At 32.2% G+C, this 26,398-nt stretch overlaps 6 protein-coding genes and 1 pseudogene across 12 annotated transcripts; 4 read left to right on the forward strand and 3 right to left on the reverse strand.

Annotated features, from left to right (window-relative positions):
- Positions 1-910: 910 nt before the first annotated feature.
- On the forward strand, positions 911-2,702 carry LOC146529714 (carbonyl reductase [NADPH] 1-like). Its single transcript, XM_085201756.1, has 2 exons — positions 911-1,700; positions 1,891-2,702. The coding sequence occupies exons 1-2, from the start codon at positions 1,067-1,069 to the stop codon at positions 2,091-2,093; spliced, it is 837 nt and encodes a 278-aa protein (XP_085057882.1). The 5' UTR covers positions 911-1,066; the 3' UTR covers positions 2,094-2,702.
- A 592-nt stretch (positions 2,703-3,294) lies between these two features.
- Positions 3,295-4,591, reverse strand: LOC146529715 (carbonyl reductase [NADPH] 1-like). Its single transcript, XM_085201755.1, has 2 exons — positions 3,866-4,591; positions 3,295-3,569 (listed from the first exon to the last, which is right to left on the reverse strand). The coding sequence occupies exons 1-2, from the start codon at positions 4,494-4,496 to the stop codon at positions 3,358-3,360; spliced, it is 843 nt and encodes a 280-aa protein (XP_085057881.1). The 5' UTR covers positions 4,497-4,591; the 3' UTR covers positions 3,295-3,357.
- Positions 4,592-5,099: 508 nt separating this feature from the next.
- LOC146529716 (carbonyl reductase [NADPH] 1-like) lies at positions 5,100-8,048 on the reverse strand. Its single transcript, XM_085202228.1, has 3 exons — positions 8,003-8,048; positions 6,538-7,333; positions 5,100-5,567 (listed from the first exon to the last, which is right to left on the reverse strand). Exons 2-3 carry the CDS (start codon positions 7,169-7,171, stop codon positions 5,371-5,373), a joined length of 831 nt encoding a protein of 276 aa, XP_085058354.1. The 5' UTR covers positions 7,172-7,333; positions 8,003-8,048; the 3' UTR covers positions 5,100-5,370.
- Positions 8,049-10,531: 2,483 nt separating this feature from the next.
- On the forward strand, positions 10,532-22,078 carry LOC146529717 (carbonyl reductase [NADPH] 1-like). Of its 3 annotated transcripts, XM_085201802.1 has the most exons (4): positions 10,532-10,691; positions 11,888-12,522; positions 12,928-13,142; positions 21,938-22,078. In XM_085201802.1, the coding sequence occupies exons 2-3, from the start codon at positions 11,889-11,891 to the stop codon at positions 13,125-13,127; spliced, it is 834 nt and encodes a 277-aa protein (XP_085057928.1). In that variant the 5' UTR covers positions 10,532-10,691; position 11,888; the 3' UTR covers positions 13,128-13,142; positions 21,938-22,078. The 3 variants fall into 3 exon arrangements, with proteins under 3 accessions (XP_085057928.1, XP_085057927.1, XP_085057929.1); XM_085201801.1 differs by lacking the exon at positions 21,938-22,078 and having other exon boundaries at positions 12,928-13,438; XM_085201803.1 differs by lacking the exons at positions 10,532-10,691; positions 21,938-22,078 and adding an exon at positions 11,693-11,811 and having other exon boundaries at positions 12,928-13,438.
- On the forward strand, positions 14,000-18,269 carry LOC146529718 (carbonyl reductase [NADPH] 1-like; annotated as a pseudogene). Its single transcript, XR_014879010.1, has 3 exons — positions 14,000-14,414; positions 16,912-17,462; positions 17,640-18,269. The product of XR_014879010.1 is annotated as a carbonyl reductase [NADPH] 1-like (transcript).
- LOC146529719 (carbonyl reductase [NADPH] 1-like) lies at positions 18,566-22,075 on the forward strand. 2 transcript variants are annotated; one of them, XM_085201798.1, is made up of 3 exons: positions 18,566-19,695; positions 20,098-20,319; positions 21,938-22,075. In XM_085201798.1, the coding sequence occupies exons 1-2, from the start codon at positions 19,062-19,064 to the stop codon at positions 20,301-20,303; spliced, it is 840 nt and encodes a 279-aa protein (XP_085057924.1). In that variant the 5' UTR covers positions 18,566-19,061; the 3' UTR covers positions 20,304-20,319; positions 21,938-22,075. The 2 variants fall into 2 exon arrangements, with proteins under 2 accessions (XP_085057924.1, XP_085057926.1); XM_085201800.1 differs by lacking the exon at positions 21,938-22,075 and having other exon boundaries at positions 20,098-20,390.
- Positions 22,079-22,284: 206 nt separating the features above from the next.
- Positions 22,285-25,198, reverse strand: LOC146529720 (uncharacterized). 3 transcript variants are annotated; one of them, XM_085201791.1, is made up of 3 exons: positions 25,044-25,198; positions 24,226-24,579; positions 22,285-24,036 (listed from the first exon to the last, which is right to left on the reverse strand). In XM_085201791.1, the coding sequence occupies exons 2-3, from the start codon at positions 24,512-24,514 to the stop codon at positions 22,760-22,762; spliced, it is 1,566 nt and encodes a 521-aa protein (XP_085057917.1). In that variant the 5' UTR covers positions 24,515-24,579; positions 25,044-25,198; the 3' UTR covers positions 22,285-22,759. The 3 variants fall into 3 exon arrangements, with proteins under 3 accessions (XP_085057917.1, XP_085057918.1, XP_085057916.1); XM_085201792.1 differs by lacking the exon at positions 24,226-24,579 and having other exon boundaries at positions 25,044-25,150; XM_085201790.1 differs by lacking the exon at positions 25,044-25,198 and having other exon boundaries at positions 24,226-25,037.
- Positions 25,199-26,398: the final 1,200 nt, after the last annotated feature.

Raw genomic sequence — 26,398 nt, forward strand, 5'->3', positions numbered from 1 at the left:
GGTGGAGAAACTAAGTACACACAGATATGACCGTATTTTCTCGTAATATATACATTTAGTGCTATAAAAGAAACATATATCTATAAATTATTTTTAGTCATACTTATATCCCAATTATGCCTCTAGCGTTGATAAAGCAACCATGACAGGGTATTTTTTCTATAATTAGTATGAAAAAAACTAAGCCTTATCATTTACCTCATTCATTATTTTAATGTCGTCATTACTTTTACTCTGCGTCATGTTAGTAATTCTATACTAATACAATAAAGCGGAAGAGTTGGTACATTTGTTTGTTTAAACGCTAAGATCCTCTGAAACTACTGTAGTACCTAGTAGTAGTTTGTTATATATGACAAACAATAATGGAAAATTGCAAGGTGATATTTCCCCGTTTTTTATTTGACAAGCATTTACTAAAACATTGAAATCAAGTAAATTTTATGTAGATGAACTTTGGCTTTTATATCATTTAATTAGGACATATGTATAATTCAAATCGCAGAGGGCGCGCTCGCTGCCATTGACCTCTCAAGTAGCCACGTATTGCATTTTCTCAGGCAAAATTAATTAAGATACTAGTGGACAACGGTCCTTAACACTATTTTCCTATATGCGGGATACAGCGTGAAACTGAAAAAAATAAAGGTTTAAAAAAAATATAGAATAGGATCTAAACCTACTCGCAAACGAAGGTTATGTACTGCTCGGCGTCGTTTGCTGTTGTTTTATTTGGTGAAAATTGGTTGCTTGTTGTCTGAGTTATGAAAACTAGATATTGACGATTAAATGTAGATATAAATTAAATAATATAATCAATCTGTTGGTAAATAAAATAGTAGAATATTAAAAATATCATAGGTGTAGGCGGGCGAAGCCACGAGCAAGCCGCTAGTTATGAATAAGGAAAGAGTCTACAAGATGATTCTTTTATTTTACAAAGTGTCTTATCACTTATATGATATCCGGGTTATCGCAAATTGAATTAATTCATTAAGCTTTAAAGCTATATAAGGCAGGTAGTTTACAAAAAGCCTAATAGACCCAGAATCATAAACTTTATACAATGAGTGCTAAAATAGCGGTAGTGACTGGTTCTAACCAAGGACTAGGTCTTGGTATAATCAGAGGCCTGTGTAAGAGATTCAACGGTGTGGTATACCTCACGTCGTTATATGAAGACCAAGGAGCAGATGCCGTCGCTGCTCTGGAGAAAGAAGGATTACATCCAAGATACCATCAACTAGACATTTCTAATCGAGAAAGTATAATGAGATTTCGTGACCACATAATAGAAAACTATGGACATATAGATATATTGATAAATAATGCAGCCATAGCCTTCAAAAGCAATGCCCCAGAACCACCAGCTGTCCAAGCTGAGAAGACTCTGCATATAAACTATTTTTCTACGCTTTTATTTTGTGAAATTCTTCTGCCTTTACTTAGTAATAGTGGTCGTGTGGTGAACATAGCAAGCGACCAAGCTCATCTCTCTAATATTCCTTGCTTGCACATAAAGAAGCAGTTACAGGATCCTAATTTGAGTATTACTAAATTATCAAATCTGATGAACCAATTTATAGAAGAAGCTAAGAAAGATACTCATGCTGATAGATGGGGAAATTCTTCGTATGCAGTTTCCAAAGTTGCTGTCGTCGCTTTGACTAAGATATTGCAGAGACAACTTCTAAGTAAAAGTGAGTAATTTATTCGGTAATACTTATAAAATGTAACATTCGTATCCGTATACACGATTATCATTTTTTTAGTCCTCCGGTAGGTAAACCGAGTACAAAAAATGATAATATTTTTTCTTTAATTATATGATTTTTATAATTATTATAGAATTAATAATGGGCAATAATAAAATAGTAACAATTTTTTTAGATGTAAAAGTAAACGCCGTACATCCAGGATATTTGAGGACGGACATGTCTTCACATCAAGGGTCTATGACTCCAGATGAGGGGGCAGATTCACCTCTGTTCCTAGCATTAGACGCACCCGATACTCTCCGCGGAGCTTACTTGTGGTGGAACAAAGAGGTTGTCAATTGGGACGGGGAATGCCCTAGTAACTGTACCAAATGAAGGGAAAGATTTTTTCCCAAGTTTTTAGTAAGTAGGTACTTTTAGTTTTAAATAAATAAAGCATGTGATAATAAGCTTAGTTAGTTTTACAATAAAACTGTAAAGGGGCCCCTGAAACCTATACCTGTGGTCGTCCCAGGCGATGCTCCGAGCTCAAAAGTATTAAAATTTGTTCTTTGTAATAATTTTTATTTATAATAATAAACTGTTACGTCATGGTCGGGTATTCGAGGTTTTTTAAGAGTAAAGGAAGTGTACAAAAGTTAAAAAAGTTTATTATTTGTCACTCAGTATAGCAAAAAAATGCATCAGTAAAACATATATCAGCTACAGGCGGTATCCAGCACACAACAAACAAGGATCCTAGTGTTAAGACACTCCGTTCTCCACATTCTGCCTAATTTTTCGAGGCACTGCGTGCTAAGTGGGGAACTGAAGGCCGGGCTTTTACCTTGGTGCCAGAGCGAAGAAATAAAAATATTAATAAATAGTAATTCATTCTTTCAAATGAGGATCAAACACACAACCGTCGCGTTACAGTCACGGCCTCGTGCCGCTGCGTCACGACGGCCGCACTTAAAAACGAATGAAATTTAAAAAATAAATAATTAATTATTTGTTATATTTTTTTCTGATGCAATTTTTATTGTGATTACTCATTTTGTATGAGTTTTTAAGTTCTATATTGTGTAATTAGAAAAGTAATATTTTTATCATTTACGGTTAAAGAGTTTAATTTAATAGGTACTTATGTATGTATGTTGCCTTATTTATTATTGAATATTACCAACATATCCGGGAGAAGACAAGCTTGACAATATCGATAACGCCTAAAATTTTCAGACCATAATGCCTAACTTTTATTGTACATTCGAAAATAGATAATTTGGCTCCCGTTCTCTTTTCCGCTAGGCATGAAATGTCAAGTCAATAGAACTATTCATAATCTTTGTTATTTTTTAAAGTAATTTTTTTAGTACAATTGTCCACATTTGATATAAGAAACCTAAGAGAAAAATAAAGATGTACAACAGACATGACTTCTAGAAGGACTTCTGTCAGCCAAATTGGAATAGATACTTAGGAAGTTCAGTCGGTAGTCTTAAAATACTCCATAAGAACACCAATAAAACAAGACAGACAAACAAGGACACACACAGACACGGACGAAAAAAGTCGATGGAGCATTAATAAATACACAAAAAACTAAGAAATTTATTTATATATGTACATAAAACTTAATAAACCTATAACTCATAACCTATTATATAATCAGTTTGGTAGGATTGTCAGGCAACTTTCCGTCAAAATCAACAATTCTTCTATCCCACCAGACAAAAGCACCTCGTACAGTATCTGGGGCATCTAAAGCTAAATACAAAGGTGTATCTGCGCCTTCATCCGGTGACATATTTCCTCTAAATCCAGCTAATGCAGTTCTCACGAACCCTGGATGAACTGCGTTTATTTTTATATCTGTAAATGAATTAATGTTATTTGAATAGGAATAGGTAAAACATTTGAGCAGGGGCCGTTTCGTTTTTTATCCTTTTTATCCTCCCCACTCCCCACGTAATATCATTTCCCCGTTCCGGTGATACAAATTGAGGAATAGAGAATGCCTTTCACGCGAATTTAAAAATTACGCGGAGAGCAGTAAATCTAGTATAACCTAAACGTATGGTTATCTCTGCCTACCCTGAGTAAGTAGTTCATCATAATTACAAAACGAAATTAAATTATTTATGCCACGTCTCTGCACGCTTACTCACCTCTGTCTCTCTGCTCTCTCTGATATACTCTAGTCATGGCAATGACCCCAGCTTTAGAAATAACATACGGGGAATACCCCCATTCCTCATTAGTACCTTCTTTGACTCTATCTACGAACTCTTTCATCAAACCAGAAAGCTTAGGTATAGTTAAATTGGGGTCAATCAATTGTCTTCGTATTCTATCACTCGGAATATAAGAGAGGTGACCGAAGTCACTAGCAATGTTGACCACACGAGCGCCATTACGTAGTAAAGGAAAAAGAATTTCACAAGTTAAAAGAGTCGAAAAGTAGTTTATACGTAAGGTTTCTTCAGCTTGTATAGCAAGTGGCGTTGGATCGACACGTTTGAAAGAAATTGCTGCATTGTTTATCAATATATCTATACACCCATGGTTCTCTTTTATGTGGTCGCGGAATTTTATTATACTATCTCGGTTAGAAATATCTAACTGATGATATCTTGGGTGTAATTCTTCTTTCTCCAGAGCAGCTACGGCATCTGCTCCTTGGTCTTCGTATAACGACGTGAGGTATACCACACCGTCGAATCTCTTACAGAGGCCTCTGATTATACCAAGCCCTAAACCCTGGCTGGAGCCAGTCACTACCGCAACCTTAGAACTCATTGTCTCTACTGTATTTACTATTTTTTCTTTTGAATAGCATATATTAATTGTTTTAACTGTTTATATACTGTTGTAATCAATGTATTATGATTTGTGATAAATTGTTGTTTAATTATGACGAAGATAAGAAATTACTACAATATCAAGTTAGTTAGTTAGTATTGTGAAATAAAAAAAAATATTTTGTTGATAAGAAATACAATGAAAATTTGAATATAATTTGATGCTAACTTCACCTTCAAAAATCCAATTCAAAATTTACCAGCAGACTGACTAGGCTTGAGTCTATAGCCGTAAATTTACCGACAGATTCTTTCTACCTTTTAGAAATTAATGAAGACTTTTGGTCCAGTAAACTTTTATATTGTATAGTTACATAGCGATATTAATCGAAATAGCAAAGTTATCACCCTTAAACTAAGAATACCGGTCGTAGCGGCGCGGTGGCATGTGACTGTAACCGCGACTGTTCTGTGGGTTCGATTGCCGCTCATGAGAATGAATTATTATATTTTATTCTCCCGAATGGGAATCTGCACTACGACAGTGTCATTTAATTTTTTTAAAAGCAATTAAATCAATACAATAAAATAAAAGAAAATAAAAAGCAAGAAAACAAATATTTATTTGTCATAATCCTGTCTTACATCTAAGCAGAAGTACACTTAAAATAATTTATAACAATAATATAAAATATATGTACACAACATTTTATACCATTATTAAATTATATATTACTACAAGATCATAGACAGCTTCGGGACTTGAGTACCGCTACTTAGTCTCGAGTGTCTCATACGCATCGCCCATTTTTCGATCTGAACGCCGCGCTACTTTTAATACTTTACTATTAAGTAAATAATCTCTTTTAATATCAATCAAATTCAGGATTTTTGCCTTCCCAGTCGACAATTGTGCTATCACACCACACATATGCACCTTTGAGCGAGCCCGGTGCGTCTAAGGCCAGGTATAAAGGAGCTCGAGCACCTTCCTCTACTGTGAACTCTCCTGTATGAGAGGACATGTCCGTCCTTACATAGCCGGGATGAACTGCGTTTACTTTTATATCTGAAATAAAATGATTCATATAATATGAGGCCAGCCGTGGCGCAGTGGCTTAATTGTGCGACTGTAAACACGACAGTTTGATTCCCACTCTAGGAAATGTTTTGTTAATATTTTTTTATTGTTAATATTTAATATTTTTATTTCATCATTCTAATAACAAGGCAAGGCGCAGCGGTGAGCTCTATCACTTAGCACGCATACCTCCAGAACTTGATAGAAAGTGTGGAACGGAAGTGTCTTAATGGTATGTAGGTCTCTTAACACTAGGTTTCCAAGTTCACTCTGCCTATCCTGTTATGTGTGTGTGTTCGTCTATCAATATTTGTGTTTACAAATGATAATACATAAAGTATGATGATATAGCAGAAAATGTTAAAATCATGTTTCAGTACGTCTTGTACAAAGTCATTAACGTCATGAAAATTTATCTATTATATAGACTAATAGAGTTATCTTTCAACTTATTATTAAAATATAATAAAATACAAAATACCACCACAGTGACTTATTTAGAATTAATATGTCGGTCGGCGGGCGACGGTCATAGGTTCAATTTTATTAAGAAAAAGAATAAAAGACTAGATTGATAAAATAAACTGACAAATCGAGTAAGTATCTCTATGACCACGGGTCATTGTAAAATGTTTGAAAACTTTCGGATTTCCCAAATATTTCCTTGTCCGTTTAGAAATGTTTTATTTAATATGTTCGGAAATATTTGATTTATCCCTTTAACCTTACCTAAATTTAAAAATTGGGGGGGGGGGGGTTGTCACTAATATAATGTGACGAGTAAATTGCTAGTTAATAAATAAAAAAAAATGGATTTTTTAAAATAAACATGGACGATTTTGGGGGGGTCCCCCCCTAGGACCGCGCCTGCCTTTAACTACGGTATGAGGCTCCGTGACACAGCAGACTGTTGATTTTAATTAATACTAAGAATATTTTATTCCAAATCGTCCCTCACCTCTGTTTTCGACGAGACGCTGCTGTACTCTCGTCAGCGCGGCGACACCAACTTTAGAAACAACATACGCCGAATTTCCCCATTCCCTCACTTGCCTCCCTTCCCTCGCTGCACTCACAAAGTCATTCATCAATGCAGACAACTGACTGATAGTCAAGTTTGGGTCTCTCAGACGATCTCTCAGCTTTTCACTTGGTATTCTACTCAAATGTCCGTAAGAACTAGACATATTAACGACACGAGCGCCATTACGGAGCAAAGGAAATAACATTTCACATAATAACACCGTTGAAAAGTAGTTTACGTGTAGAGTTGTCTCCGCTTGTACCGCTGCCGGCTCCGGAGCATCTGTTTTGAAGGCTATAGCTGCGTTATTCACTAAAAGATCTACATGCCCATAGTTTTGTTTTATATGATCACGGAATTTTGTTATGCTCTTGATGTCTGTAATGTCCAATTGGTGGTATTTTGGGTGAAAACCTTCTTTTTTGAGGGTAGCTACAGCATCAGCACCTTGGTCTTCGTATAAGGATGTTAAGTATACTACGCCGTCGAAGCGCTTGCAAAGCCCTCTTATTATAGCGAGGCCAATCCCTTGATTGGAACCCGTTACTACAGCTACTTTGGGAGACATGTCTTCCACTGATAGCACTCTGGCTGTATGTGCAGCGATCTGTGCCTTATATAGAGCTAATGAGTTAGTAGTTTATAGATAATATATTGTTATCTTAATTTAATTATTCAGCAAATCTTGTGTCTCTTCAGCAAATTTTACTTTTTTACTGGCGTATTAATTCTGTAATAATAATAAATTTATATAAAATGTTAATATGTTAATAACTGACTGACATACAGACAACGGCCTGTATTTTTTTTGTAGCGTCCATAAAATAATAAGTACTTTTATAATTATTAAAACAATTAAAAGAAACTATTTTATTTTTATTTAAATCAGCTTCATGCTGTATCCCTCACACAGCAGGGTAGGCAGAGGGAACCCAGTATTATAACATTCCGTTTCCCACTTTCCGCCGAATTCTGGATGGACTGCGTGTTAAGTGGCGGAACTCAACGCCGGCCTTTACCTCGACACCAGAGCGAAAAATGGAAATAAACATTTTAAATAAATATTAAATTACCTCGAATGGGGATCGAACCCACATACTCGAACGAGTCAGGTCAGTATTAGGTTTTATATAATTATAGTTATTTTACAGTGTACATACAGTATATTCTACATTTCAAACTTTTCCTCAACAGAATTTCGAAAATAAATAAGATGCTTTCTACGCTTAAGCGAATTGTCACATGAACATTTTTTAAGTTTTCTACAATGTCAAAAATAGCGAAGACCAAAGTATTGAGTACTCACCACAAAAAAGTTTTCATTAACTTTTATTTAAAATTATAAATAAATCTGTAATAATTATACCTAATTTGTAGTGAATTCCTTTTGGAATCTTACCTTTTTATAACTTCGGTATAGCTGTAGATAACTTTTAATTCACTAACGCCCAATGTTAATTACCAATCCTAATCCAAAAATTGCTACCATAGATTGAAATAGACAGAGATGGAGGTAGGCATGCAGGCTAGTGATTGGATAGATATGTCGGACAGTACGAGATAGACGTTAACTGGAGATAGGAGATACATTATTAATATTGGGCGTAAATGAATATAATTTATACTAAAAGAAACGAACAACACAAACTCACATAGATATTTACAAAATATTATTGGCATTTATTTATAAAGCCATGCGATGTGAGCCGCAGTCGAACAGTCAATAAGATTTTCGAAGGACGTCTGGCGTCATAGATTATGTAAAAAGAAGAGTTACCTTAAAAAAGTGGAAGAACCCAATATCATATTTTATGTAAACCTACTCTTAAACTCTGCACCTGTACACACATAGAAATAACTATAATTACAATACAAACATGTAATTTCTCATTTATCAGTAAATGTCACAGCAAAAAAATATTTAACAATTAACAATAATAAATAAATAATACAACTTTAAGTCGCCTTTGAAAAGGAAATGAATTTGCCTCAAATCGACATCAGTTGATTTTGATTTGTCTGTTCTTAGAAGAACAGATGCATCATTTCATCCAGAATTCACTGGTATGCTATAAAAAATATAATCATAAAAAAAGTCTTTTTCTCAGCTTCACGCTGTTGTATACCGCACACAGCAGGGTAGAGAGAGGGAACCTAGTGTTAAGACACTTCGTTCCTCACTTTCCGCCGAATTCTGGAAACCTTGCGCGTGGAATGGCAGAGCTCAACGCCGCGCTTTACCTCGACACCAGAGCGAAGTAATGAAAATATAAATTTAAGTAATCATTTTCTTCAATTTTCTTTTCTAAAAGCTAAATTTTCGTCATTTTAATGAACTTTATAGAGTACATATATTTTATTTCGTTATTAAATGCTTAATACATTTTTCTGCTTTCAAAATATAAAATAAAACTGAATATAATACTCATTCTCACATCACTTCGTAAAATTAGACCAGCAAGAACATTCCGTATACACCGTGACTTAGTCGAGAATTCTGCAAGTCATGAATGCTATCTTTTTATCAAAAGCTATATACAAAGCGAAAGACATAAAGTCGATTTTCGCAAACAAATGGCCTACTCACGGTGTTAATGTTTATCATTCTGTCATAGATTAAGATTATTTACTCGCATTTAAATACTTAGTACGTTGTTGTCTCTGTGAGTAAATATGTAATAGCAAAGAATAATGCGTTTGGTCACTACGTTGTCTTAGTTACGTACGTGTGATGCGGGATAAAACGTGAAGGTTTTTTTTAGGGTTCTATACTTTATAAGGATAAAACGGAAAATGTATGTGATCAATCTGTATGTTGCAATTTTTGTTAATTTCGCCGCAAAATCACAGCTCTGATGTTACGCGTGGTCGTGGACGGTGGTGGTTACTTACCATCAGATGACCCGTACGTTTATTTGCCTGGTCTTGTCCATAAAAAACCTTATAGGGTGGCTCCCTATATACGTAGGGGAGTACACTATATGCTTAGATTTTTTTCAATTATGAAATTTAGCAGGAAGTGAGAACTTCCAATACAAATAAATGAAAAAAAACCGAACAAGCGCGGTAGATTGCGGCGATTAGAGGTCTCCATTTTTGTTTAAAAGTTACGGAACTCTAAAAAGTAGGTACTAGGTATTTGATACAAGAAAATAATTACAAACTTATATTTGTGGTTCATTCCATATAAAATGACCGCATACGCAAACTTAAATTTGTCAACTTTTATAAGTTGTACTTCCCTATATAATCCTGAAGTTGATATGGAATTCATTAGTTGAGTCATTTATTGTGGTGTTTATAATTAAAATGATAAACCGGCAAATAAATATAAATATACAAATAATGTTAAATAATTAATTTGAAAAATATATTATAATAGAATTTATAGTAAAATTAGGAGAAAATAATTTGACAAATTAGAATTTAAAGATGAGTTGTATAAAAAGACAAAGAAATATAGAGCTACATGGTACATATATACATACCTAGTGTATAATATATCACAGCTGTGCCGTTACGCTCATATAAACTATCATATAACATATACACCTGCATGTGCCCACACTAGCACACTACCATACAAGATAAATATTTAAATGTATACTAACATTTATCATTATCAATATACGATGGCCTAATCAAAGGATCTGTTGATTTATCAGGGGAACAGCTTGCTTCTTACAGGTTATCTTAGCCCTTACTCTCTGTTTTTCTAAATGGAGAGTAGAATAGTGTACCGCTACTTTCTAAATGTTATCTCCACAAAAATATCTCTAGCTGGTCTACACTACACTTATTCTTGCCACCGTCCGTGCGGAAATAAAATTCACTAGTTACTTATATCAATTCCTGTAAGATTCTGAAATAAAATTACATAAACCCAGCGTCAATTGCCAAATAAAATTTAATAAAAAGACCATTTAGTATTCCCAAGAAATTAATAATAACGTGTTCTACTCATAACAGTGACGTCATCGTATCATGACTAGTAGATTTTGTTGAGCTAATTGAGGAAAATATATATGAAATAATGTTATATTGGCGCAGTGTTTCACGTGGATAGCACGCCTACATCGAGACAACAGGTAAGTAAATCGTTTTTTTCGTACCCTCATTCTTTCGTACCCACCCGACCCTCAGATATTATACCTAATTAGTATAAGTATAATATTTAATTATTTATGTATGTAGAGAAAATCAAGTGTTTAGAGTCTCCGTTGGTGGTGATAGAAAACAAGTGAAACATGATTATTATTTTATACTTTTATAAATTATGGGAAATTATTGTAAACTAGTGGGCTCGTGCGGGGCTACGCCCGCTTGAAACAGAAATATTAATAAAGAAATTGAAAAGTAAAGATTCAGTCAATTCAGTAAAACAGTTGTATAAAATAATAGTCGAATTGATAACCTCCTTTTCTTACAGAAGTCGGTTAATAACTGTTAAGGCAATTAGCAAATTTGTCGTACTAAATACTTTAAATTGACATATTTTTATTTATAAATCGATTGTACTAAAATAAACCGGTTGTTTATGTTTTCGGAAGCTTGCCAGAATCCAATATTGAAAACCTCATCTAAATCGGTTAAGCCATTTCTAATCTAAGATTAGCGATTACAAACGCACAGACAAACAGACAAACATTTTAAAAATCATTGTTTTCGGTTCTATTACGTTAATAAAGGTTCCCAATAACATTTTGTTTAAATATTTTCCAAGTACAGACACCGACTCTCTTACGATTTTATTATAAGTATAGATAAGGCATATGTAAAGAGTGTTTAAATATTTTTTTATCCATCTGGAAATGGCTCATGAAGAAAATAGAAATCAGAATTAATTCTGTACAACAAAGAGACAACTAAACATATAACAACATAAAACATATAGACTATAATTCTCCACAACATTCTAAAATATAGATAATCGATTGTTTGTCAAACGTAATGCTAATTATATCTTTAGAACAATCTCAGAACACAACTCATTTTAGTATGTACCTACGAGAATCGGATTTGAGGTATGAGATATATATATACCAATGTAGCCACGGTTATCTTATCAGCATGAAAAGCATGTTTTTCGGAGTTATTTATAGCACAGTATTCCTCAAACACCCACAGTTCCATTTAACTCATCATACCTATAATACTTACAATTTTAACAATTCATTTCTAGCTTAAGATATTTTAAGCAACTTTTAGGTTTGTACAAGCGAAAAATAAAATATTTTTGATTTTATTAACAATATATTATTATGTATAATTTTTGTATTTACAGAATGGTTACTAAAGTTGCCGTCGTGACTGGTGCTAACAAGGGCTTAGGATTCGGCCTGGTCAGAGGTCTCTGCAAACGGTTTGATGGAGTTGTGTATCTGACTTCGCGGGATGAGAAACGAGGACAGGAAGCTGTCGCTGCTCTCAATAAAGAAGGGTTGCACCCAAAATACCACCAATTAGACATCACAGACAATGCCAGCATAATAGCATTCCGAGATCATATTAAAGAAAAATATGGTTATATCGATATTCTGATAAACAACGCTGCGATCGCATATTTACACGAAGCTCCCGAACCACTTATACTTCAGGCAGAACGAACACTATTTGTGAATTATTTCTCTTTTCTCTCCACATGTGAGATATTGTTTCCGTTACTGCGTGACGGGGCAAGAGTGGTCAACATGTCGACACGGGACGCTCATCTAAGTCGCATTCCTAGTCCAGAACTCAAAAAACGTCTGCAGGACCCTAATTTGACAGTTCCCGAGCTATCAGAAATGATGAACCAGTTTGTTGAAGCAGTCAGGGCTGGCACTAATGCGCCGTATTGGGGAAATTCAACGTACACTATTGCCAAAGCTGGAGTAACTGCTTTGACTAAAATACAACAGAGAATGCTTAATGATCGTGGTAAGTGATTATTTTTTTATATTTAAAAGATCCATAATTATGATTATGACTTGGATTATTTCAAAAACGTTAATAAGCAGAGTTAAAAAATAAATTAGTACCTACTCAAAAACCTGATGTATTATTGAATTTTATTTTATAATACAAGAATTTTTTCCAAACTGAAATACATTACTCATTATTTCATTATACTTATTTGTCATATTTCTAAGAGAGAATCTAGGTATTCATTACACTAATTTCCTTTTAACTTTAGAAAACTTTCAAATATAGTTGTAGATAACAAAATATTGCAAAAATTAACAGCATAAATTTGCTTCCACTACCCTTCTTCCTAAATACATAATTAAATAAATAAGTATGTTATTTTATTGATTAATATCCAAATCCTTATTTTATTTTCAGATATAAAAGTGAATGCTGTACATCCAGGGTTTGTAGACACCGACATGACTGCAGGCAGAGGCCCCATGACTGTGGAGGATGGAGTTGAAGCGCCTCTATACTTAGCCCTAGATGCCCCAGATTCAATTCGGGGAGAGTTTGTGTGGTACAACAAAGAAGTTATCGACTGGGATGGAGAAAGACCGATTGAAGACTATTAGGGATAACCAGTCTAAGTATAGCTTGTATACCTACATGCATATATACTAGCAGCAGAGCGAAATTAGCAACTCGGCGTTAAGACACTCCGTTCTCCATTATACTTCCATTCCCCACTTTCCGCCAAAATTCGTGAGACATTGCCTGTTGAGTGACAAAACTACACCATGCGCTTAGGAAGCTTTATGATAATGGTATTTAGGTTTTTCAAGGAACGTGTATTGAAATTAGATTTAACCTGCGGATTAACTCCACGAACAATTGCTGTGAACTGAGAGTCGTGTTTATAAATATTATAGTACATTTTGATTGCCACAGGTGGTTTTGACTGCAGTTACTGTGTGCTATATAGATATCTACGATTGATACAATATATATACATTGTTAGGTACATAGGTATAACCTTCCTAGTCAACATCAATTAGAACTTAGAACAAACACTTTCCGTTGTCGCGCAGTTGCGCTAGAGCGCGACTGTAAACATGAAGGTGGGTGTGGGTTTCATTCCCATTCGGGAGAATGTAATATTTAATATTTTCATTTTCTCTCGAGCTCGACAATTCAGCGGAAACGGAGTGTTACATTAAGTTCCCCAGTATTCCTTCCTTATCTAACTACAATTATATAGATTTAGATATCATAAACTATATTTAGAAATTTTGAAAAAGGCTGAATTATTTTCAAATAGTTAGACTTTACAATATTTTATTATAAATATATTTAGGAATATAATGAATTGCATTTTATAAGGACATTAACAATAGTAATAAATATATGATAAAATATTTAACGTTTTTTTTATTTATATATATTAATTTAAAGTACCTACTTTAATTGATATTCGGACAATAATAAAAAAAAAGATCTATAATTGAATTGAACGTATATTATTCTCATTTACATATAATTTTCTCAATCATAGACAATATACGTACTTTTTAAATAGTTCAGTTCAGTTGTTACTTTATGGCGTTTCGAGAGTGCCAGTTGAGTTGAGTTGAATTTAATTAAATATAGGAACTAAGAATTTGGAAATTTCAAGGCCAATGTCCCTGTTGACAACAGTTATCTATTCCTGTTATTTGACACTTTGACAGACCACAGATAAGATATCTATTATGATAATTAGTTAAATTTGAATTTTGAATAATAGATTCAATTTCAACCAGACCGCAGATACTTGTCTTGTGAAAGTTGGAAATACAAATACAAAATGACTCCAAAATTAGCCGTCGTGACTGGCGCTAACAAAGGTATTGGTTTCGGTATAGTTAGAGAATTTTGTAAACGTTTCAATCAGGCCCGGTCGACTTCCTAAGGAGCTTGGGCGACACACCTAACTTGGGACCCATGGTATTGCTATATTAATGTAAAACTACTAATTAGTAGTTTTTATAAAAGTACTTTTTTTAAGAATTTAATTTTAATGCACGATTTAGTTACTTAATGTTTAATAAATAACTTTCTTTATAATATTTCATGTATGCAAGGTACCGTGATAAAATGTTTTTCGATATGAGAAACAGTTTATGTAACCGGTATTTAAAGTACAGTAGTAGGATTACGTTTTGATATGGCAATGGTAGCATTTACATTGCAAATGGCGAACATACTACTGCGACTTAAACAAGCAACCTGTTTTTAACATTTCTGTTGTATTTTATATTTAGATTTCTATTGTTGTTCAGTTGTTCTCTCTGTTTGAATATATGGATCTAAAATATGGGAGACAATTTGAAAAATGTCCCCTCGTGAAGATCCTGAAATTTCCAATTCACACCGGTAAGTAATCATTAAGTATTAACTACTCTAGATAAAGTCATATCTTAAATGTTGTACTTTTTCAGTTGTGAAACTTGGGCCAAGTTTTGCTTCCCCGAAGGCCCATGGTATTCTATCGATTTTCAGAAAAAAATGTATGGTGAACATAGAATGTTATGTTGCCACCATTTTGAAAGGCCTTCATTTGTCAATTTTATTGAAAAAAAAATACTGTTTAGAAAAACTGTTTTATTTATGTACATATTAGTAATCATACATTGGCAATGTATTTTCATCCAATTATATTTTATTTTCAGAATCAGGTAATCCAAGATTTAAATTTTTCCACTGAACAACCAGGGACATCACATTTTCCTGCAAATGTTATACCTGGACCATTGCAAAGAATGGTATTCACAAGTATTCAAATGGTAATTCAAGTATACTATTAATTGATACTGGTTCACTTGTAATGACAATATATTTAACTTAAAAACTTATCATAATAAATAGCCTATTTTATGGTAACAGTGAAAAAAACCTAAAACACATAGATATATATGTAAAAATAAAATATTAATTAACAGTTTTAAAACAATACGATAAATTTAACAAAATACTAATAGTTAGAACTACAATTACATTAATCTTAAACAATTTCTTTAATTTTCTTTTAATTGCTTAATCAAGAAGATTCATCTAACAATGATATGTTGGTTTTAGTTTCTGTAACCTGACCTTTATTAACTCTTGTTATTTTCAGGATTGCTACCTGGAGAGGCAACAGTCACTGCAAATTTAGGATTTATATGGATAAATTGTTTAGCTGCTGAAATAGTGATTCTGCAGATCGAAAGCCACACCAACATGACTGACAATTCTTCATTTGAAGAAAATGTATGTCTTTTTTCTCTAACTCAATCATTTGAAGAAAATGTATGCCTTTTTTGAAAATTGTACATTTGTCATAGCTCGCCCCAATGCAAGCTTTGTGATTCAGTTTTAAAATTGAAACATACCGATAATATATTATTATACACTTTTATGGACTTCAAAGAATGTGATAATGCTAAAAAGAAGTTAAACTATGTATCTCAAAACTTTTATAACATTTTATGCGTTGAGAACTGTGCCACAATCTGCAATAATTTATACGAAACATTATCATATTCTTTAAACCTCAAAAAACTTGCAATCTGCAAATTGGAAAAAGATGTAAATTTTAGTTTTCTTGCCCAATGTGAGGAACATCTTAAAGAAAATGTTGATTTTATATGTAATAGTGTCTTCCACATAACGGTAAAAAGATTTTGTTTAGTTAAAAATAAACAATTTGCAGATTATCAGAAATTGTTAAAAAGGAAAATAGATATATTAAAAGTAATTGTATATTAATGTTAGATTTAATTTGACCAACACTGTATTAAGTTCATTATACCTACTTTATTAATATTATCTTTGTCTGTATTTTTTTTAAAAAAATAAATTCAATAACACAACAATCAAGTACAACTGCCCACAATCTTATAGGTTAATAAATATATAAATTATATATTTTTTGCAGATTATGTTCTATTTAACTTATAAAAATTAAAATTGTTATTTTAACATATAAGGGCAAGTTTGTCTTGTAGCAATGTTGTAATCTTTAGCAGTATATTTTAATTGTTTTGCAGAAATACTGTTTGTGTAAATATCATTAAAACAAATGTTTATAAGCAATAAAGAAAATGTAAAATGTTTATTAGTTTTATTTCTGCATTTATTTTTTTTATTGTACTATATATAAATTATTCACTCTTTCAAAATCATTTGGAAGTATTATTACATAATTTAAATAATAATACTTCCAAATGATTTTGAAGGAGTAATAATTCTGGCTTTTGAATAAAAATCGATTTAAAGCCGAATTTTGAATTTCCCGCAAGTTGTGTTTCGTTGGGCATGCTAGAGATGGCAGCAGCATCGTTTTGTCACCCATTTTTTAGTATGAAGTGAACATTCTTTGAGTAAATGTGTTCTGTGGTTTCAATGGAGTAGTCTATCTCACATCACGCGATGAAAAACGGGGATCAAATGCGGTTGCAGCACTTAAGGAAGAAGGCTTTAGCCCAAACTATCATCAATTGGACATTACTGACTCTAAAAGTGTCGTAGCATTTCGTGATTATGTGAAGCAAAAATATGGATATATAGATGTTTTGGTTAACAACGCTGCAATAGCTTTCAAGCATGATTCTCCAGAACCAGTAGCAGTACAAGCTGAACAAACATTATTTGTGAACTATTTCTCAGTGCTATCATCATGTGAAATATTGTTTCCTTTGCTACGGAATGGGGCTCGAGTAGTCAATATGTCTAGTCGTGACGGTCACTTAAGTAAAATTCCAAGTGAACATCTGCGAAAACTCTTACAGGATCCTAATTTAACCATTCCCGAACTTTCTGCTTTAGTTAATGAGAGGCTGCCAAACAATTGACACATGCAAAGATATGGGGCCACTCTTCTTATGTTGTCTCTAAAGTAGCTCTAACTGCCTTAACAAAGATACAGCAGAGAATGCTAAATGAAAGAGGTAAGAAAACATCATAACATTTAATTTTTTAATGGTCATAACATGTAAGTTTAATTTTTTAATTTGATTTATAGTGCTGGTGTGAACCCAAAAAGAAATAAAGTTATTTCATTACAGTAAGTATGTTTCTTTATGAAATATATCATTCTTGTGATAAAAACTCCTAAATATTTCCAGATATAAAAGTAAATGCTGTACATCCAGGGTTTGTTGATACAGACATGACATCACATAAAGGTTCATTATCTATTGAACAAGGTATTCAAGCTCCAGTGTACTTAGCTTTAGAAGCGCCAGATACAGTCCGCGGAGAATTTGTTTGGTATGATAAGAAAGTAGTTAACTGGGATGGAGAGAAACCTGCAGAAGATCATTAAAATGTTTTTATTTATTTATTTTTAAGCTTCCTGCTGTGACTGTTTCATAGCAGGGTAGGCAGAGGAAATGACCCTGGGAACCTTTTCCCATTAAGATGCCTTTTTCTCACTTTCCACAGGAATTCTGATGGCATTGCATGTTATAGTAGACTAGAATAGTAGTAAATACATTTCTAAAAATTAAAAGAATGTATTATATTTTTGTATAATATATTCTTTTAAAACTGTATTTACTCTATAATATAATAATTTAAAATATTATAGATTTACCTCAAATGAATTATTATTCTGAATATTTTACACAATTTTCATATGAATAGTGAAAATATATTTTATAATAAATGTATTTTTGTCTTAGCAATACCCGTTTGACATGAAATGTCTATTTATTGTTATATATTCAATAAAATAAAAAGATTTGCAAAACAAATTATTCTCTTATTTTGATGTATCATTAATGTTAAAGAACTCATATTTTTCTTATTTGAATTGTAATGAAATAAAAACATGGAAAACGCGCGCGAAAAAAGTGAGCACCTATGCCTATCCTACTATGCGTATGGAAGGATACAGCGTGTATCTAAAAGAAAATTAATTTAATTGAGGCTTCGTAGCATAGTGGTACAGCGTCTGACTGTAATCTCAACAGTTGTGGTTTTAACCACTCGGGAATTTCAATTTCTGACTGGTAAAAAGACTGTGTTATGACAAAAATGATGTTTCGAAAATTCAGCGGTTGGCAGAGAATAAAAAAAATATCATTACTTAGCTTATCTCAAGAACTCTAGCCACCTAAATAAACAGAAAAGATACACAAGGTCATCTTTTTTTCTGTGCTAGACTTGACGTAAAATAAACCTTTAATTACCATCACTCGTTAATTCATTTTCATGTTCATTTATTTATTTTTCTTTTGATGTAATAACCTAGCAACATTCAATCAAACTATTCCCAAGAATATTCAAATATGACGTGTTTTCAATTTCAAGTTTCAACTATAAAAACCGAACAGTCAAAAAAACTTTTGACATTGACATGAACTTGCGATCCGAAAATATTTGTTCTGCTAGAAAATATGATGAAGTAAAACATTTACATAGTTAATAAATAATATTGTGTTATAAAGTAAATAATCCATGTACTAAGTATATATAGTGAGAAATAATATAATAATATACTGTGATTTTAAACTAGCTACTAGTGTAACGGCTTAAATTACAAAATGAGTATCAAAATTGCTGTTGTTACTGGAGCTAATAAAGGAATCGGTTTCGCGATAGTCCGCGGACTCTGTAAGCGTTTTGATGGGAAAGTATATTTGACATCAAGGGATGTAAAGAGAGGTAAAGACGCAGTGGCTGTTCTCAATCAAGAAGGCCTGCATCCAGACTACCATCAGCTGGACATTACTGATAAGCAAAGTGTTACAGTGTTTCGCGATTATATAAAAGAAAAATACGGATTTATAGATATTCTAGTAAATAACGCAGCTATTGCCTTTAAAAATAAAGCACCAGAACCTGTAGCAGTTCAAGCAGAGCAGACTTTATTTGTTAATTACTTCTCAGTACTATCAGTTTGTGAAATTTTATTTCCAATATTGCGTGATGGGGCCCGTGTTGTTAATCTTTCTAGTTCTTGTGGCCATTTGAGTCTTATTCCAAGTGAGAAATTACAAAAATGTTTCCAAAATCCCAATTTAACCGTAGAAGAACTCTCTTATTTAATGAATCAATATATTGAAGCAGCTAAGCAAGGGAGCCATGAAAAAGACTGGGGAAATTCTTCTTATGTTGTTTCTAAAGTTGGTTTAACAGCTCTAACTAAAGTTCAACAAAGATTGTTCAATGACCGAGGTAAGTTTTAAATTATATATAGAAGAGATATTTAACACTTATGCAAATATTATTATAAAATAAAAATTGATAATTGAGACTACAAGTAATGAAAAAAATAAAAAATAAGAGGGTATAAATTATTTTTGTTTTCTTGCTCTGGTAACAAGACAAAGCATGGTGTTAAGACCACTACTCAATATGCAAACTATCATAAATTAGGCTGTAAATCCTGATGCACACTGGAACAGTGGGATTTAGGTAAAAAGTTGGGATTTGAAGTGTCTTAATGGGGATGGAGGCTGAAATACTAGGTTCTCAGATTTCCTTTCAGATCAGGTTCCCTCTACCTACACCACTATGTAGAGGGCACAGTGTGAAGTTAGAAAAATACTTGTTTTTACAATTTACGAAATATTTCAGATATTAAAGTGAATGCAGTTCATCCTGGCTATGTGGACACTGATATGTCTTCACATAAGGGTCCCCTTAGTATTGACGAGGGTGCTCAAGCTCCTTTATTTCTAGCCCTCGATGCTGCAGACTCTGTTAGAGGACAATATGTATGGAATGACAAGAGAATTGTAAGCTGGGATGGTGAAAAACCAGAAAATAATGATTGCAAATAAAATATACCATTTACATGTATAATATTTTTTATTATTGCTTGTTATATATTATCTATTAAGTAAAAATAAATTTTATATTATATTAAATGTTATTTAAATTGTTTGCATAATAGTCTTTTATTTGTAAATTACTACAATGAAAGCTAGTGTCAGAAATACCATTAGTCCCACAATTTTTTAAAGTAAAAATAATTAAATCAGCTTCACATTTTACATCATTTAAGACACTCTGTTCCCTACTTTTCGCCGAATTGTGGACCTCGACGCCGAGCTTATTTGCCTTGGTGCCAGAACGAAGAAATACTTAGTAATTCATCCCCCCGAGGAGCGACTGGACGCGCAACCGTCGCACCTATGGCATTTGACTTTGAGATAATAGTTCCTGAATTCTGTGGAAAGTGGGGAACAAGGTGTCTTGACTCAAAGGTTCCCTGGGGAACGGAGTGTCTTAATACTAGGTTCCCTCTGTCTACCCTGTTGCGTGTGGGATACAGCGTGAAGCTGATTTTTTAATTACTGTTTTTTAGTTCTTGAAGTTGGTTGTTTTTAACATCAACAACTGGTAAGCATCTTGCGAGTCGGTTTCATCAAATCAACAGACTAATTGCCGAATAGCAACCGAGCTCTGCAATCGTCGCGGCGCGTAATAATACGTGATAATTAATGTGACCATATGTAGGTCGGTTCAAAACGGGACATTGTAGTGCTTTCGTATTTTTAGAGGTGTGCTTTAGTTTTCAATTAGGATAGCTTACGTTTTTTTTAGGATAACTTAAATTTTTCTCAACGTCTGATGGTGCTTTCGTTTTTTTTTGTTTTAAGTGTAACTGACACTAATAAATAATTTAATACTTCTGTTGTTTAAAAAAATAGGGTATTGCGATTAACACGGAGAAATTCGTTTCGACCGACCATATTTACTATTATATTACATGCCATTACGAAAAAACGAGACATACGTTCCTGTGGTATGTTTCAGGACACCGGGGCACCAGCGGTAATTGGGACAGTCCCGTTCAAAACGGGACGTCTGGTCGCGTATTGTAAAAATAAATAAGCGACGATGCAATTCATTTTTATATAACAAAGATACCGTAATAACATAGCAACAACATCCTAGCAACATACTTTTATTATTTTCAAACGATTACGATTGTCCGCGAGCGATAAAAATTCAAACGTCATTGAGACTGACTTGTTTTCAGTTCTATTTTTATAGCGTTTACTTATTTTTATTGTCTTGTTTTTTGATTAAGGCGTTCCGAACTAACTTATTTTCAGCACTTATTTACTTAATTTAAAAAAAGTCAAATAACTTTTGTCATTAACATCAACTCGTGATCTAAAAAAAATTCTGCTTAAGTTAAAAGTAAACTCATTTTAGAATATCAATAAATAAAATATTTACATAGTTAATAATAGGTAAATATAGATGATAGCCCGTCTACCATATATAGTGAGGAACAAGAAATTATTATTTTGTGATATTAAATTACTAGGTAGTTTAACAGCTTGTTAGTGTTAAAGGCTTAAATTAAATAATGAATATCAAAGTGGCAGTTGTTACTGGAGCTAATTAAGCTAAAAAAGAAATATATATTTGCAACTTTTTATCAATTTACAAAATATTCCAGATATCAAAGTGAATGCAGTTCATCCTGGCCGTGTGGAAACTGATATGTCTTCACATACGGGCCTACTTAGTATAGATGAAGGTGCTCAAGCTCCGTTATTCCTGGCCTTCGACGCTGCAGACTCTGTTAGAGGACAATTTGTATGGAATGACAAGAGAATTGTGAGCTGGGATGGTGAAAATCCAGAAAATAATGATTGTATATAAAATATATATTTTAAATGTTTCAGTTATTTATTTTTTAAATTATTGCTTGTTATCATGAAGTAGAAGCAATATATTTTATATATTATAGCATCACTAGTCATGTAAATATTGTTATAATCTAGGAGTATAAAAAGTAAAAAATTGTATTAAAACATTTTTTATTGTTTCATTATCCTGATCTATATGATTCATTATAAAAATCGTCGTTATAATTTGTCGTTAAAATTATTTTAATCAAGTTAATTTTTAATAAACAGATAATTTATGTTAACAGATAGTAATTATAATTACTTAATATCATTTTGTACTTCAAAAATTGACAAATCAACGTCACTATGCTAATTGGCTATGCTTCTAACTATATATTTTATTGATAAAAACATATTTGAGAAACTAAGTATCTTATTTGATTAATATTTCAGTCTTATGTGTATTTATAAAATTTAGTTCTTTAAATTAATTGCTTATATATTAATTTTAATATATAACTTGACGGACAATACTGTAATGTTGCATTCAAAATAGACCTAATAATTAATAAACATAAAGAACAAACTCCTACGACCACAAATAAAAAGCTTAAACAACAATTACTTTTTGATAAATTAAGCATAAATTAACAGTCCTCCCATGAGAATTCTAGATTATTATCCAAAAATCCATTTATTTCCTTGATAGCATCTCCTAGGGATGGAAATTGAGATATAGAGGTATTAGAAATATCATTTTGCTCTGAAGCTATCGGTATAAGTTGCCAGTTATTTTCATTATTACCTATTGATTTCCTTTTCATCAATGGTTTATTACTAAATCCAGAATTGTTAATAAATTTTATTTTTATTATACCCAATGCATAATGAACTCTTTGTTTACACTCCACTATTTTGAAGGCATCCTCTTTAGGTATGTTCAGTATTAAGAAAGTTCCAGAAGGTTTCTCAGTTTTAGTTTTTTCACAACTGTACAAGGACCATAAGTTAATATTATACCAAGGATTTTGATGATATAAAAGGGCTTGTAACTCTTTTAAACTTCCATCAAAGTCTGGTATAAATAATGCAGCCTGTACTCTTCCTGGGATATCTCTTTGATCTATTACATGTAATTGGTATTCATTTGATACTTTTAACTTTGCAATGGTTTCTGTTAACCAAGCTAAAGATTTATCATTGTGACACGAAAATTTTACAACTCCTTCATTATACATTGGATTTTTGTTGAAAGAAGGGATGCATGTTTCTTTAAATATAGATTTTTGGTTGCACATTACCAATAAAGCTTTTTGAAGTTCTTTCTGTATATATATTGCCTCTTCTTCTGTAAGATCTGCCTGGGGGTTAGCTACTGCTACATTTAAATATTGAGAATTGTTAGCAATTATACTAATTACTGTGTTATTGTCCATTTTCCCCCTTTTAATATTATTATCATTATCAATATGATTTTGTAAAACTCTTTTCTTTCTTTTCTTTTGTATAGTATTCACTTCAGATATACTGAGTTCAGTATCTTTGTTCTCTTTATTAATTGTACTGATTTCATTAATGGTACTCGCTTCATTAATGATACTCTCTGCATCAATGGTACTCTCTTCATTAACTGTATTCTCTTCATCAACAGTACTCTCTTTATTAATGGTACTCTCTTCATTAATGGTACTCTCTTCATCAACGGTACTTTCTTTATTAATGGTACTCTCTTCATTAATTGTACTCACCTTGTGGGCTGTACTCAGTCTACTTAACTCGGATTGATCTTTACTTGGAGATTGTTTTACTTGAGATACATCTTGGGGAAATTTTAAATCCTTAAGTCCTTGTAACAGTAATATCATGCTGTCATGGAAAGGAGCTACACTAATTTCTATTCCATAATCATGAATCAATTTTATACCTAAAATTTAAGATAGTATTTAATATTTGTAACATAGATTATATAAAAAAATTCACATTAATATTATTTTTAAACTACCCTATAAGAAAATACCATGGCATTAACTTATATCTTTGAACCACTAATAAACTTACCGAGTATATTATATTTACTATTTAACGAATTTTTAAAAATATTAATTAAATTTACCTTTAGAAATAAATTTTCTTTTATGTATATTTTTTAAAGCAACAAAACCAGCTTTCGACACAGCATATGGAGTGTTTCCCCATGCAGCTTCATGATTGTTTACCTTACTAGCTTCTAAGTACTGATTTAACCATTTTTTTAACTGATGAGAAGTCAAACTGTTATCTTGTATAGTCTTCTTAATATTATTATTGGGGATGGCACAGAAATAGTCAAATTTTAAAGCACAATATATGACAGTGCTACTTCGATTTTTTAATAAGCGAATTAATACTTCACAAACTTTCATAACAGTTAAACAATTATATTTAACCAAAATACTAGCGCGGAGTTCAACATCGAGAGTTGTATTTGCTTGAAAATTATATGTACAATTATTTATCAATACATCTATGCCACCATACTTTTGTAGTATTTCATTTTTTAGATGTTTAATTGTTTGATATGATGAGAGAACGTTAAAAAAATTTATTTTAACAAAATTTAAGTTAAGATCATCTCTCTTTAAAGCAGTTACACTGTTATCTTCTAAATTGCCATGAGATATAATATACACTGTTCCTTTACAATAGTGTGCGATTGGTGCGAATCCATCGCCCACCTGTCCAACTACGACAGTCACTAAACTCATTTTATTTTCATAAATACTTAAATGAAAAGTCAATAAACTAATGATATTTTTAAAAAATACTTTTATTTATTACTATTGTGAGACAATTATGGTATACTTATTTGTAACAACGGTAATAGCACTGTATAGAGTAAAATGTGCCTTGATTAGTATTAAATTCAGCAAACAGAAATTCCAATTTACTTACTTGCTTGCTTAAAAATAAAATTAAAGTGGAGTACAAAACTACCAATTTTTGAAGGATATTTAAATAAGACGTTTATCGTTAAGTCAATTTATTTCGTCTATGGTCGTTGAAAGTAAGAGAAGTCTGCGCGCTGAGAAATATCAATATTTTTGATGGACGAAAATTTAATTTCAAAGAAATACAAGATTCAAGAACTTAAAATTATTTTGTATGAACTAAAGAAAAGTATTTTTAGTCCCTTTTTAATGCTTACCCCTTACACGCACATCTAATATGTATTGTTTTTATTGATTACTTAATGTTAAGCTTTCAATCAAGAAGTTTTTTTATAATAATTTTAAACAATATCACGCAAAATAGGTGAAACATTTTAAATGCCTGTTAAGTTACTTATCAAAAATTTTCATCGATTTTTTATTAGCTTCATACTATATCCCGCTCTTAGCAAGGTAGGCAGAGGGAACCTGGGAACTTAGTGTTAAGACACTTCCCTTATTCCCTATCCGCCGAATTCTTAGGGCATTGCGCATTGATGTTGAGTGACGGAACTTAACGTCACGCTTTGCCTCATTACCAGAACGACGAAATAACATTACTAGGGGCGCGAACCGAACCTCAATTTTGACTCGCTCGCGTAGTGTTCACATGTCGAGCGAAGGAAGCATCAATTGTTTTCTAAACTCAATTATAATTATATTAATCACCGGATCGCCTAGTGTTACCCAGAGACAAAATTTTTTTTACATGTAACCCTATGGGGAAATTTGTCACTCGATTGTTCCTCAAATTTTTTCCGCCTAAATCATCTACGTGGTCATATCTAAAATATGATTGAACTGTTTGCAAATTTTCATATCAATCCGTCAAACCATTTGGGGCTCTCTGCTCCCTCCGCTCAATTATAAACTCCCACTGAAGTTTCGGAAATGGTTTCTAGTTGGTTAAATAGTTCAGTTTTCAATAAAAAAAATCACACTTTTCCTCTTTTAATACAACACAGATATGTACAAAAAATAATAAAATTTCGACATTGTTTCTACAATTATATATCTATTAATAAATTAAAAACGGTCTATATTAGGTGCATTGCAATATTTTAATATACAATAATTAAGTAACAGTAGACCGTTACTATTTAATGGTAAAATAAACAAAACTCCTCACTTAACTTGGAGATCATAGGAAGTTATTAAGCTAATTTTAAAATTCTTTATATTATAACATAATTATTAAAATAATTCAATTTATTTTATTAGAATTTATAATATTATTACAAAATTGACACTTATATTTTTAATAAAAATATCGTATACACAGATATTTACAGTACGGTCGACGCGTCGTGGCCACCCTGA

This window comes from Heliconius melpomene, chromosome 18 (genome assembly GCF_056956725.1).
Source record: "Heliconius melpomene rosina isolate 202511_hmr_F chromosome 18, ASM5695672v1, whole genome shotgun sequence".
Classification (NCBI taxonomy): Eukaryota; Metazoa; Arthropoda; class Insecta; order Lepidoptera; family Nymphalidae; genus Heliconius; species Heliconius melpomene.

Excerpts from the sequence above, each read along its gene's own strand:
- LOC146529714 (XM_085201756.1), top strand. The coding sequence starts at position 1,067 with ATGAGTGCTAAAATAGCGGTAGTGACTGGTTCTAACCAAGGACTAGGT. Across the intron at positions 1,701-1,890 it reads GAGACAACTTCTAAGTAAAA|ATGTAAAAGTAAACGCCGTA; the intron begins GTGAGTAATTTA and ends CAATTTTTTTAG.
- LOC146529715 (XM_085201755.1), bottom strand. The coding sequence starts at position 4,496 with ATGAGTTCTAAGGTTGCGGTAGTGACTGGCTCCAGCCAGGGTTTAGGG. Across the intron at positions 3,570-3,865 it reads GAGAGAGCAGAGAGACAGAG|ATATAAAAATAAACGCAGTT; the intron begins GTGAGTAAGCGT and ends ATTCATTTACAG.
- LOC146529716 (XM_085202228.1), bottom strand. The coding sequence starts at position 7,171 with ATGTCTCCCAAAGTAGCTGTAGTAACGGGTTCCAATCAAGGGATTGGC. Across the intron at positions 5,568-6,537 it reads GCGTCTCGTCGAAAACAGAG|ATATAAAAGTAAACGCAGTT; the intron begins GTGAGGGACGAT and ends ATTTTATTTCAG.
- LOC146529717 (XM_085201802.1), top strand. The coding sequence starts at position 11,889 with ATGGTTACTAAAGTTGCCGTCGTGACTGGTGCTAACAAGGGCTTAGGA. Across the intron at positions 12,523-12,927 it reads GAGAATGCTTAATGATCGTG|ATATAAAAGTGAATGCTGTA; the intron begins GTAAGTGATTAT and ends TTTTATTTTCAG.
- LOC146529719 (XM_085201798.1), top strand. The coding sequence starts at position 19,062 with ATGAGTATCAAAATTGCTGTTGTTACTGGAGCTAATAAAGGAATCGGT. Across the intron at positions 19,696-20,097 it reads AAGATTGTTCAATGACCGAG|ATATTAAAGTGAATGCAGTT; the intron begins GTAAGTTTTAAA and ends GAAATATTTCAG.
- LOC146529720 (XM_085201790.1), bottom strand. The coding sequence starts at position 24,856 with ATGAGTTTAGTGACTGTCGTAGTTGGACAGGTGGGCGATGGATTCGCA. Across the intron at positions 24,037-24,225 it reads AAGAAAATTTATTTCTAAAG|GTATAAAATTGATTCATGAT; the intron begins GTAAATTTAATT and ends CTTAAATTTTAG.